Source organism: Misgurnus anguillicaudatus, chromosome 7 (genome assembly GCF_027580225.2).
Source record: "Misgurnus anguillicaudatus chromosome 7, ASM2758022v2, whole genome shotgun sequence".
NCBI lineage: Eukaryota > Metazoa > Chordata > Actinopteri > Cypriniformes > Cobitidae > Misgurnus > Misgurnus anguillicaudatus.
In genome coordinates, this window is record NC_073343.2 from 3,969,510 (window position 1) to 3,983,712 (window position 14,203).

At 39.1% G+C, this 14,203-nt stretch overlaps 1 protein-coding gene across 1 annotated transcript in view; it reads left to right on the forward strand.

Annotated features, from left to right (window-relative positions):
- Positions 1-7,411, forward strand: part of ism2a (isthmin 2a) — a 37,478-nt gene extending 30,067 nt beyond the window's left edge. The window contains exon 6 of the mRNA XM_073869290.1: positions 1,981-7,411. Coding sequence (XP_073725391.1) covers positions 1,981-2,498 — 518 coding nt within the window. The 3' untranslated portion in view covers positions 2,499-7,411. The remainder of the gene's footprint in view (positions 1-1,980) is intronic.
- Positions 7,412-14,203: the final 6,792 nt, after the last annotated feature.

Consider the following 14,203-nt stretch of genomic DNA (forward strand, 5'->3'; position numbering starts at 1 on the left):
CATTTACAACAACACCGCGCGAATTACCTTCAGAAGACCTTTGTTTATCATCCGGGAGCTGTTTGGATTTTTTTGGGGAAGGATATAGGCACATTTTTTGTACTTGAAGGAGGTGGACCCCATAACTTTACTGTTTAGCAGCTGGAAGAAATAAGACATTTTCTAAAATAACTAATAATGTGTTCGTCTGAAAAATGATATGCATCTTGGAGAGGTTCTGGATGAGTAAATCATGTATTTAATATAACTTTTTGGCCGAACTATCCCTTTAACCAGGTAAAAAATGTGCAGCTCGACATTTGAAATCCGGCATACATGCGCTGTCATTCATGTAGTTCTTCCACCACTTTCGTGCCATTAAACAGATTCTGCCAACAAACTGGTATTTTTAAATGGCCTGAGGCCGGGATTAAGCGGATTCATAGCGGAAATTAACGTATAATACGTGCTGAGAGCATTCGGTTAATATCATTATCTCATTTTTGACAGAGGTGCCTTTTACCAGCTTTTGCATTTGAGCTGTTTATGGATGGTTTCAAAGACAATGTTAAGATTAAAGGCAGGAAAAGCGAGTCGGGCCGACTACCAAAACACACTTTTAGCCAATCAGCAGTAAGGGGCGTGTCTACTAACCGACATCGTTGCCTGGGTTGCATATGTGTGGGGTGGGTCTATCAAAAGAAGGTCCAGATTCTATTGGGGTAGGGGCGTGTTTGTTTAGGTCATTTCAAAAATCAACATTGGCTTTCAGAGATCATGCACCCTGCCTAGTCCCTTCAAACCAGGAGTAGGCATTAGTCAAATTAGGACATTTAAATATTTTCTACAAACATACCTTACAAAAAGCATTACTGGTGTGCATTTTGAAACAAAACCATGTCACTGATGTATTTAAAGGTATGTCCATGAAAGCTAGTCTGGGACTAGACCTAACACTGTCCGGGAAACAGCCCTATGGGGTGGTTTCCCGGACAGGGATTAGCTTAAGCCAGGACTAGGCCTTAGTTTAATTAGGAAATATAACTAGTTTTAACAAACATGCCTTACTAAAAACATTCCTGGGGGCAAAACAAAGGGCACTGTATTTTAAGATATGTCAGTGCAAGTTGTTTTCAGTTTGGACAGCTCTTACATTTATTTTAGTCTAGGACTAGTCTAATCCCTGTCTGGGAAACCGCCCCAAAATGTTTATTAGCACATGATAACTAGTAGTATTTTTTTAGTTTTGCTAGTGATGATTTGTTTGTAGACAGATGTTAAAATACACTGTACTTTAAAGCCTTAGTGGGAGCTTTTAAGTGCTCTTTTTATTAGTCGAAATATTTATCAATTTGTTTAGCATTTATCTACCTCAAGACACATTTCCTCAGCGTCATTATGGAAAAGGCTCCTCTGGGAACCCAATGAGAGGAGCATTGTGGGAGATCTTTTAGACTGGTTAAGGTCTCTGACACAATGCTCCACAGAGAGCATTTCCCGGGACCACAAAGTAAAGACTCCTCTTCCAAAACCACCACTATTTCTTTGGAGTTTTTGTTGGTCTCCAACTTTTGGCGCAGAACATTAAAAATAATAGCTCTCTTCAACCGTAATCATAATGAAAGTAGTTTTAAAAATCAACAGGATGAAGTGTTTTTCGCTTTCATTATTTATAATTATTCACAATGGAATATAAACGTTTTTGAAGAACCTGGTATATTTTAATGTATATATCTTATGTTTTGGCACACTTAGACTTGTGGTGGGAAATGCATAGTTGGTGGTATAGTGGAAACGCTTCAATAATTCCTTTGCAGACTAATTTGTATTACTCTGCAAATTCCACCATTCGGTGCGTTGACGCGCGGGAATTCGGTGCTGACAGCTGAGGCACATTCAGTGATGAGATTTGTGGTCTTCTTAGGACCTTCATATGCTTTTGAATGTTTTACCGTAACACATTAACTTTAGTTGTCATTATTTATATCCTTTTATGAATAGATGTCGACAGCTGTGAGAAGTGGCTGAACTGTAAGAACGACTTCCTCCAGAAGTACCTGCACCAAGTCCTGACCGGACTACCCAGCTGCCCTTGCGTCTACCCGTCGGAGGTCGTCTACAGCGCCGTCAACATTTTTGATAGGAAACTGCAAAAAACCTTTCGCTGGCGAGACGCCAGCGGCCCCAAAGAGAGGCTGGACATCTACAAGCCATCCGCAAAGTTCTGCGTCCGGTCGATGCTCTCGTTTGACAGCACCACGTTGGCGGCTCAGCACTGTTGCTATGACGATCACATGAAGCTCATCACACGGGGCAAAGGGGCCGGAGCCCCCAACCTCATCAGTACGGAGTTTTCTCCGGAGCTTCACTACAAAGTTGACGTGCTGCCCTGGATCCTCTGTAAAGGAGATTGGAGTCGGTTTCATTTGGTGCGACCGCCCAACAACGGTTTACAGTGCGTTGTGAATCCACAGGATGATGTCTACATGAATGAACTCGAAGAGGCCAGAGAGTATTGATCTAATGCTAAGATTTGTTTATTTACGTTATATTTATGCATTTGGTCGATTTCCAAAGTGACTTACAGTGCATTCAATCAATACATTCGTTTTTATGCGTGTTCCCTGGGATCGAACACATGACCTTTGTGTTGCTAATGCATAATATTTAAACCTACAAATAGATGTTTGATTTCTTGTTTGATGGACTACATTACCGAACAGTATTGAGGATTTTTCAGTATATGCAGTGAACTTCCCCATCAATTATGAAGGCAACAAAAGCTTCCTGCTCTGATCTAAGTTGTCATTGGTCAAGAAACTCTTTAGCGGAGACCTATAAAGTTGGGGAGAAGTTCATCTGGAAAGTTACTTAAAGTAACATCTGGACTGGGGCTAAGCCTAAGATACTGTCACAAGCTGTTATGTACAGCTGAACTGCAATAACACTGGTTAAACATGTTGGTCCAGAGCCCAGATCTGAGGACTGTGATGCAATTTTCTTTGTTTTTTTTCTTTGTGACGATACATGCAAAGTCTAACAAGGTTCAACGAATGGCAAGTTGGCTGTATTTTCATTGGACTTATGTTTGTTTACCTTCAGTTTCCTCAAAGACTCAGATCTGCCATTAAAGGAATTCCAGTAAAGCTGCTAAAATTGCGACATATTAAAAACGCAACAGAATGCCGATTTTGTTGACTTTAGACCTGAAGCTGGATCCTGGCCTAGGATCAGTCCAAACAAATCAAACACAATCCTCACACAATATTTCGGCGAATAGTTCATCTCTTTTGGAGCTTGTGTATTGTTGTTTTAAATATACACAGACCTTGTGTCACGGGACGATATATTTATACAGAACCATTTGACCTCTGTCTTCAGCGAAGAAGTGCGCTAAACCACAATTAGGGAATCTGAGACGCAGTACAGGACCTTTATTTGAACTTAGCAATGGGTGGCATGTTTTAAAAAATCGTCGGTATAATTGGATCCCATTTTCTTTTCTTTTTGCCTTTCAACACAACACAGCTTTGTAGTGAATGCAATACGAGACACTCACTTGACACCGGTGTAGAGGTTTGGCCAAGCTTGGTTGACGGATTGAAGCTTTCCTCTAAAGGTGAATGAATGTCTTGTTAAATACAAAGACTCTTTCAACATCTAAGTTCATCCTTGAGTCTTAATCAATCCTGGAGGCTTATGGGATGTTGTTGGACCTTAGTCACCTTTGTCAGCATGCCCGTTTATCACAATGTCTTTTAGTGAGATGTTGAAACGGTATGCGGTTGATGTAATTCCTAAATACCAGACAAACACCTGTTCTGTATAAACGCCCACCTCGGATGACGTCTTAATGTGTAAATTGAAGCAGTGTGTACTCTTTGCATGATGTAATGTGGCAGAAGTCAAGATATTGAACCAGAAATTAAAAGGTTCAAGTTTCAGGTGGGATACTGAAAGTTAAAGACCTCTTTTTTTAACCCTTATGGTTGTTGGGGCCATTATTGGCTTAATTTGGCCACAACTTTCTCTGTGTTACAGCAAATGGAATGATTTTTGGTGACAAATCTTAAATTTACACATATTTTAAGAAAATGTTTTCTTTTTAACTCAACAATATACCATGGGAGAATTTATTATTCTTTTCGTGTTGTTAGTGGCCAAAAAAGTCCATATACAACAGTTCTTTCTGGTTCTCGAATCTGATTGGCTAAAAGCTATGCGATATTGTGCTGATAACGGCACTGTAACCGCTTCACCTTTCGTATCATTCCGCCACCTAGTGAATGGAGGTCCTAAGCAGGCTCATCTCTGAATGGAAAAACACAGACGCCCTGTTTTTAAACACTCTCCTGTGTGTCTCATTAGTTTACTAGCTCATAAATCAGTCTGTGAATCCCCAATCGGAAGTTATTATTCCGTCAAAGATCAGCGCTCTTGGATGTTACGTTAAGTTAATGGGAGTAATGTCTTGTGACATCTTGTGGACGATTAACACTTGGAAAGAGGAATATAAACACTCGTTATAAGAGCTATATCTCTTATCAGAACGCGAAAACACCGTGGAACTGCAGGTAAGCACCGCAGCTTTTAAATGTGGGCATTGATCATTTACTTTATCGTGACGTGACTATTAAAACATGTTATGAGATATCGCCACTGATATACAAGTATAGTTTTATTAACTTTTACCTCGCGCCAAAACAATAACAACACAAAAGACACTAAATATGAATAAAAAAACAAGTAATAGTTTAATCATGACACCAAATACTGCTGATTTGATCTCATTTTGATGATCATAAACAAACAAGGTCAACATGAGAGCCAGGGAATCCCTGTCAGAGATGTAGCCCAGAGAGGGCGGTGGTCAGCGGGGCGAGTGAACACTGACGTCCGCTCATGCTTTGGTTCTCATTCGTACCGAATCTCACTAAGCAAACGTTCAAACAGGCGCTATCTTTACTAATCGACTGCAGATTTAAATATAATACATATACATTCTCGACTGAACTAATCTTAAAACTACACTTTGTGACCAAGAAACGGTAATATAAAGTAACGACTTTTCCGTCCATTGCGTTGTTATGAGATTCAAAGCAGCCGAAAGTGTTACCTGATATTCTGGCCGCCATCAAATCCGTGGCGGAAGAAGTAGTTCTCAAACAAAGAGACTTTTAAAATAACTCCGTTGTTGTTTTCTAGTTTTCGTTTTTCAAACGTGTGCCGTCGAACTGTTGTATAAAAGCAATATCGCTCTCGGAGTCGTGGGATATAGCTCTATATCATCACGGCTGTAATTGCCTCCGGCACTCGGCCTACGGCCTCGTGCCTCTGGCCTAATCACAGCCGTGATGATATAGAGCTATATCACACTCCTACTCGAGCGATATTGCTTAAATATCAACCTTAATACTGTTCAAAACTACCAAATCTTTACAAAAATTCCATGATTTTAACTCTTTAATTGCCAAGTTCCTGAGTGGTGTCACTGATTTGAGGATAAATCACAAAATAACCAATTTTCAAAATAAAAAGTGATGTGGACTGGATTTTTTAAAACCCTTTTCACAGTCTTGGGAATGTCAAAGATTAGTAAAAATATTGGTTTTGATGCATTTTTTGTTTTTGTGCAGCATCAGATTTTATTTATTGTTTGTGCCCGTTTTTGCCCCATTGACTTCCGCTGTAACGAAATTTTTGGATTGCAGAGCCATGACAACTTATTATCATGCATTATTGATTGTTGGTGTTTTTTCCTTTTGCAAAGAGGTAAAATATGTCATTTTTACTGTTGATCATCATGTGACACCATTAACCCTTTAGTAGGCCTTTGCAAAAAACGGAGCCTAATTTCTGGCTTGTACATTGAGTTAAATCCAGTCCACAATCACTTTTTATATTGAAAATCAGTCATTTTGTGTTTTTTCCCAAATCAGTGACATCACTTATGAACTTGGCATTTGGAGAATTAAAATCATGGAATTTTTGTAAACATGTGGTAGTTTTGATCTAATACATTTTTACAGCTGTTTAATTTAGTGGCCTTTATTGGCCACTAACAACACGAAAGGGTAGTGAATTTGAACAATGCACAAGGGTTAAAGGAATAATTTATACCAAAATGAAAGTTTATTCTAAATTGTCATTCAAGGTCCACAACAGAAAGACGTCAAACATGTTTAAAGTGGTCATCCTAACTAAAAGTCATTACATAATTGTGGTTTTAGTTTTGGTTTGAACTTTTCATACTCCTTTGTGGATCTAACCGTATTTTTATGATGTAAAACACCAATAATCAATGTATTTATTCAAAAGTTTGGCATGCTTTAGTACTTCAGATCATTATTTTGTAAGGTCTTTCATCTCAGTCTCAAGACATCAGTATTTAGCCCTGCTTCTCAAGATCAGCATTCTTTTCGAGTTTATTCCTATCTTTAAATAAACCACAGACCCTAAAACTGCTGATCGGGGTCCTTGGGTTCACTAAAGAAGGTCTTAAGGATTGAGCACCCCTGCCTTGCACACATTAGCATCGCTTGTGATCACTGTCAGACCTGAACAAAACCATGAAGATATTTTCATTGAACTAACAAGTGCCAGGCATGAAAACATCATGCCGTCTGTGTTTCGTCTTGAAGCCTCTCTTTGCATTCAAACCCTTAGTTATGGTGTATTTGCTTGACATGCGTTTCATGAGCTTTTTGGTGTGTGCAAGGTTTTTGTCTGAATGTCTAAATTCTGTAGCAGGTCAGTAAATCTCAATTTGGTTGCCTGGGTATTGACTTTTGGCTTGTGATCAATAATATATTTGAGGTAACATCTGTCTCGTTCATTCCTAAACTCTCTGCACTCACTCAGGGAGAGATCGGGAAAGCTATGCCTTTGTTGGAACTAAACGGCACATTTAGGGTTTTTTATGTGAAAGAATAACCTGATCTATGGGATTGATTAAAGTTTACCTGTAATACGTTTTTTTCTTGGTACATTTGATTTGTATGATGCTTCACCTTTCAGAACTTCAAAAAGAAAGGCACTTTATTTAATACAGATAACTGAATATACAGTATATACTGTATGTGTGTGTATATATATAATCGTATATTGAATTATACATGTAATGTACAATGTACCGTACTGTTTATAATATTATAAAGTGATAAAAGAAATGCTGCGTTCTTTAAGGATATTGTATGTAATGTAAAATGTTTGGCATGTCAATTTTAACTTTAGATCTATCGTTGTACAGTATTTATTGCTTTTGTAACTGTTGCTATGAAGTGGATGATCAAATAAGTCCATGCACTATGGTTTGTGAAAAGAAAGCACGCAAGTGCCACACCAAACACCGCTCTATTTCAATAATGTTTCTTCTGTCTATCATCAACTGACTTTGTATCAAACACTATGTGAGCAGATATAATAAATGTAACATTGATAATAATGTGTGATGTTGTTTGTTTTGTATGTTTAAAGGAACAGTATGTAGGATTGTGGCCAAAACTGGTACTGCAATAGGTGCACTGGAACAATCCTTCCTAAAATGCATTAAACTTTCATTTACAAAGACGTGAAACTTACCGAGGGGTCAGGGGTGTTCAGTAATAGTCTCTCACAAAAATCGCTGCAAAAAATGCTTTCTAACAGGTTTTATCATAGTTTTTGTCCAACTCCACTGACTTGTATTAGATGTGCTGTAAGGTATGGTATTACTCCAGGCCGGGAACGTTGTTTGTATTCTTGCAATTGGTAAAGGTGGATTATCGCCACCAACTGGGCTGAATTGTCTATTATTCAAGCTCTCAACGGAAGAATGTACGGGTGTGAGGTGTTTGGAAAAATAGGTCCACAAGTTTACAACGAATGGTAAAAACCCTGTCGGAAAGGATCTTTTGCTGCGATTTTTGTGTGGGCGTGTCAGTGAACACCCCTGACCACTCGGTCGGTTTCACGTCTTTGTAGACGAGGGTTTGGTGCATTTTGGGATGGATTGTTCCAGTGCACCTGTGCAGCCATTGTGGAGGTGGGAGGTGATAGAACAAACACAGAAAATTCTCGGGCCAGCATCATATGTCCAAATTTGATGGACATCAGTCAAAATCGTTCTATTTCATAATAAACAATCTGAAAACAGGGCTTTAAATGTAAAATACCGAACTTGTCCTTTAACACCAGGTGTTAACAGCATCATAGGCTGCGTCCGAAAACTTAGGCAGAGAGATAAACAGAGAGTGCCTTTGTGTTAGCTAATCACATATTTGAAAACTACAAATTTGAAATGCAATTAAAAGGTATAAAAAGTGAAAACATACATTTATTTACACTAAATTTGTGCTCCAGCCGCTTTCTTGGCCGCCATTTAATTTATTTGGAACTCGACCAGGCTCGATCACATTCCCCATGCATAGAATTGTGGGACAAGATCTCAGGAGTCAGGAAGTAAACCTAACATTGGATTCGGACATGCCTTGATGCCTTCCTGCCTAGGAATGCTGCTGCAGAAGGCAGCAATTTAGAGTTTTCAGACGCAGCCATAGTCACTATGTTGCCTCAGACAACAACATGTTTGTCTTGTGGTGGCTACCGTAGCTCCTAAATGCGATTTGATAAGGGAGGGGTGAGCGGTGCACTGAGCGGTTGGTTGCAGTTTGCAACGTCATTGTTAGATGCCACTAAAATCTACACAGTGCAACTTTAAAGAAGGTATATCGATGCACTATTGTTAGATCGAAGTAATTTATTTCTTAGTAAAAATGTCTAAAAATACTAAGTACCAAGTAGCGTAATGTTTTTACGTCGAAAAAAAATGCTTGGTTATTTTTATTGGGACAAACTCAGCTATTGGGTTAAAATGATTATATTTGACTCGAAAATGGTTCGTCCCTTTTTGACCCAACCCAGCATTTTTAAGAATGTAATGCAAATCTAAACTCCATAATTAAAGGTTTGGCCCACCTCCAATGATAGATATTTACAATCTTTTTACCACCAAACGCTGTGTTACTTTTATTAATAACCACAAAAGCAAAGTGTAAAATGGTTGCACATCTTATAAAAGTTTTAAATGTCGCAAAAACTAAGGCAGTGCCATCTGCCACAGCTGAAGGACACATGCACCAGACATTTTAATGCGAGCCTGATGGAGTAAACGGTAGATTTGTTTTCTCATTTTCGCTGCAGATTAGGTTGCATTAAACACATGTGCACCCTTTTCTCAATTAGCAATTAAAAGTAAGAACATTTTGTTTTGTAACAAATTGAAACATTGGCTTAAAGTCCAGCTAATGCAAAATGAATTGGACAACCGGCATGGTATCATGTCTTTATTAGAACTGTGCTTAATGTTACCAGCCATATGTATTGAGTAACAAAGTTGAAAGCTGAGACAAGAGGAAAGACTAAAGCCCTCCAGGGTCCCGCGGTGCTTATCATGAAATAGCAATCTTGCTATGTAACTGCCATCTGTTGTGCTAATAATCTAATTGCCTTCACATTAAGCATTGCTCGAGTGCCTCAGCCTGGACACAACCTGAACCGGGTCCAAGTCAGGTGCTGCTTTGGAGGTCAGTAACCCCCGCTCCGCTTTTTTGGAAGCCCACTGTGGCACTTACAGGATTTCCTTAGTGGTTTTGTCATGGTTTCCTGACATCTGTTTCTTCTGTCCGTTTCCTCTTTCCTCATAAACGGGTGTCAATAAAAGCTCAGGTGACGGTATTTAGGTCACTGCAAGGTCTTTCAGAGATGACTGTGCTGTGTCTATTTAACAATTTTGCTAAAATTGTGTTACTGGCACATAGCTGCAAATATAAATACCTTAAATAATGTTACTTGTTGACGATTTGTTTCTTTTGCCATAGAAGATGCCATAGAAGAACCATTTTTGGTTCCTCGAGGAACCATTCAGTCAAAAGTTCTTTAAAGCGACACCATGTAATTTTTCAACCTTTATAATAAATTTTCAAGACCCTTGTGATAGTACATCGACTTTAAATAGGTTAAATGACATGTCTACCATAGCCTGACGGGGTCTGTATTGCTTTTACTCATACTTTAAAACTTAAGGTTTCTGGTAGTAACCAGAGCACAAAAAAACTACAAAATTCGACTGCTTTACGGCATACGTCACTTCCTCCACACAATTTGTTTTTAACGTGAATTTTGCTGGAGGCTACTTAAGGAGTGTAGAGAGTAACTTCTATTATGTGAGTCTGTGGCACTGTGTTAGTGTCATGGACCTATGACACGGGCGACCCGGGTTCGATTCCCCTTTAAGGCAATTTTTAATATAAACTCACAATCCTGTTTCATACATAATTGCGATCTTTTTTATAAATGACGGCGATTATCTTGCATATAGTTCCCTGTATTCAGATGCTGCATTCACGTGTTCACGTATTTACCTTTCTTTTACTGTCTATGTATTTAGATTCAAATCCAGGATGCTATAGCAGTCAAACTTGCTCAAACTCACACAGTGTAAAACCAAACCCTATTCATTCACCAATCCCTATTCATTCACCAATCAGATCCGAGCGTTTTTCTCTTCTCTCTTCCTCATTTGCTGCGTTCCGCTGTCACTCACGTGACGTATTACAAAGCGGCAGACCTTAACACATCGGTTTACTTGGATTTGGCGCGTCAATTTTCACATAAAAGAGAGGAAATACGAGCGCCATTGCGAAAAATCCTGGTGGCGAGGGAGAGAGAGACGATGCAACAATATTTGTTTGGAAAAAGGCAAGGAAATACTTCTGGTCGTTTCTCAATTGGAAGGCTGCAGCCTCCGGAGGTCACACATGCAGGCTGCATATGTCATCAAGCCTGGTTTATTAAGATAAACTGAGCAATACATTCGCAACTCATAAGCATACTGCAACAATTTACGATTAAATAAGTATAATAGTCAACTTTATAATTGTTAATATTCTGAAATAAGACAGTCTTGATGACGTATGCAGCTTAGAAATACGACATCCGGAGGCTGCAACCTTCAGATTGAGAAATGGCTTCTGCCACGAGTTCCTCATCAGAAAGTTGTAACATGACTGCGTTTCTCCCTGTTGTCTCAAAATGTTGATCTTTTAGCGTTTTAAATGTTTAGTTTTTAGTTTAGTTTTAAGGTTGGCCAGATCTTTTCCTTTGCGACATGAAAAATACATGTCTAGCGCCCCCTAGTGGCCAAAAAGTTCTGCGGTGTGCCTTTGAGAACCATTTCTTTTTTACACTTTTAAAATCTAAAGTTTTTACCACAAACCATCTTTGATTTAATAGGTTCTTTATGGAACCGTTTAGGAAAAAAAAATTTCTATGACATCATGAAGCACTTTTATTTTAAAATGGAGAAAATCTGGTAATTTAAAGTGTGATATATAGTTGTATGTAGGTTCTACTCTGCAGCTACAGCATAGGATATGTGAAGACTGTGTGTAGCCTAACATGCACCTCGCCAAAAATTTAGCAAAGCGTTCATTTTACGCGGACTGCAAACGCTGTGATTGGTCCACTAGAACCCCTCCCATCAGGAAAAAAATCTGCATCACCTTTTTAATAGGCATTTCTGATTGTGATAAAAACAAAGATGGGCTAAGTTGAGGAGTGATAACTCAAACTGCAACAAAAGTCGCTGTCTATTTACCTCCATCACTGCTGGTCTTCTCAAATCATAGGCTGCATCTGAAACCGCCTACTTCCATACTACTGTGTAAGCAAAAGACAGTAGGCGAGGCAAGTAGTTGTCCGAATTCATAGTTTTCGAAAAACAGTAGGCAAAAGTACCCAGATGAACTACTATTTCCGGCAAGATCCCGAAGTGTTCATTCGATGAACACTTGCTATCCCGTGATCCCCAGGAAAGGAGTTATCCAACGAAGAATATAATGGAGGGGTGTTGTTTTATTCAAAAATGCGGTTTCGTGGCTCTATTCAAATGCAAAAACATATATTAAAAAGCTGTCCCTTGTGGTTAAATTGCGCTTGTTTAACTTCATTTTAGTTAACAACTAACTTGTTATGACGACATATGTCACATGATGTATCAACATGCGGAGTAGTACGTCTGAATTCATTCATACTATATAGTACTTACTGTTTTAACGGCCAATAAATAGGTTCTACTGTACTATACCAGGTATAAGTAGGTACCTACTGTACTGTAACAGTATGCGATTTTCGGACGCAGGCATACCAAACAAGCTACTTCTTTTTCATTTGTGGGTTTACTGGCCCATAGATATGTACATTAGATGTTGCCTTGAGTACAACAGTTCATTGGAACGAATGCGTCAAATGGAGCGGCCATCTTGAAACAGGAAAGCCGTGCATCAGCGTTATTGTACACTGAAAAAAAAAAGATTCATTCAATTTACTCAATTTTTTTAAGGTAAGTGGTTGCAATCAATTTATTTAAGCTACATTTAAACAAAAGTTTTTAATTTAATTTAATTTTATTATTATTTTTTTAAATGTAGCTTAAATAAATTGATTGCAACCACTTACCTTAAAAAAATTAAGTAAATTGAATGAATCATTTTTTTTAATGGTGTAACAGAAATAAAATCACCATAAATCATCATGAATGCGATTTTCTTTCTTTTTTTGCTCGTTCCAATGGTCAGACATGTATTTAGAATTGAGTCCAGGAAAAATATAAAGTTTTGATATTAAGAAAATCTACTTTTTCTAAATGTAATGCATTAGTGCTAGTAGGCCTAACATCTGCATGCAGCACAAAAGTCCAGCATTGTCCATTAATTCGAAGTACAGGCGGAGATAGTAGCTTTACCTAGCTACTTCCTATGACAAGACCCCTGTTCCAAGATGGCGGCGGTTTTGACGCATGCTTATAACCCCAAGGCGACATTTTGGCTGCGTTCCAGTTCGTTTTTTATGTCCTTCCCTAGCTATCTTCCCTCTGTCTTGTTCACTCCGATGTACATCATTGCTTCCATTGTATGAGTGCCCACTACTGGCAGAACACTTGGAGTGAGTTCAAATGAAATGCCCTAAGCCCTGGATCACATGGAAAATGGAGACGCCACCTCCATCAATGGACTATGCAAAGCACGAGCTGCTGAAGTGACGTCACAATCATGTTGCATTGTGGTATATGGTGCTGCCTAAAATGTACATATGAAGTAGACCCTCGATTTTGACCCAGGGAACAAGGGTCTGTCCATATAAACTTCCCTTGTTCACTTGACGAAGTGGAACACACTTCAAAATGGCGACAGGGATTCCCCGAGGGGAAGTGTTTAGGGAAGTTTGCGAGTGCGTGTCTAAAACTGGAGTGAAACGCAGCCCTAATGTATATATCTATGTTACTGGCCAAGCTGCTTTTTCTTTGGCTGTTGCACTGCTACTGTGGGTTACAAGCATGGATACTGCCTACTAGTGGTCTGCATGTGTAATTGCACGTCGACGCGGACAAAGAAGCAGAAGTATATATGAAAACTGATGTGTAGCCTACGTCATCAGGGCTATGCCATAGGACAAATATACTGAACTATAATGAGCCCTTTACACTGAATGACCGAACCAATCTACTAAGATAAGAATTGTACCCCTATAATTGTGTTTGGAGGTTTTGTATGAAAAATCCCATTTCTAGTTTATTCTTGGGTTGCTTGTGAAAACAAAAAAAGTGCATTAAAACCATTAGAAAAAGCAATAAACCATTGTGCTATTAGTGTAGACAGTCGCCGTTTTATTGAAACATATTTTTTATCTAAATACTAAAAAGGCTTTTGGAGCCCTTTGAAGTGAACCGGCCGTCTCTGGATCCCCCACAGCGTTCATCGTAATGTTTCTTTTCTATCGTTGGACAAAAAACAAAAACAAGCAGAAATTACACATGCCGGAGAGTTAAAACAGAATATTTATTAGAGGGCAGACCTTCACGGCTCCCACGGCGGAGTTAAAGCTCGCCGGCTTGGATCCGGATGCGGGGAGTCATGCAAAGATAACTGTACCTGTATTTGGGGCTGTTTGCACAGAAAACACCCCCCTCCTAGGGACCCCCAGGAGGCCGGGGGGACGCCTGCTCTTTGTCTCTCACAACGAGAGGAAACAAAAATAAATAGAGTAGTGAATGGTCACAGGACGCTGCTCAAACATAAAGACTCGGCCCCAAAGACAGACAAGCAAATTGGGTTATTTCGTGTACGACTATGGCCTTTGCTCTCTCCCATACATTATGAATGATTAGAAGGTCGATTCTGAAGCATAC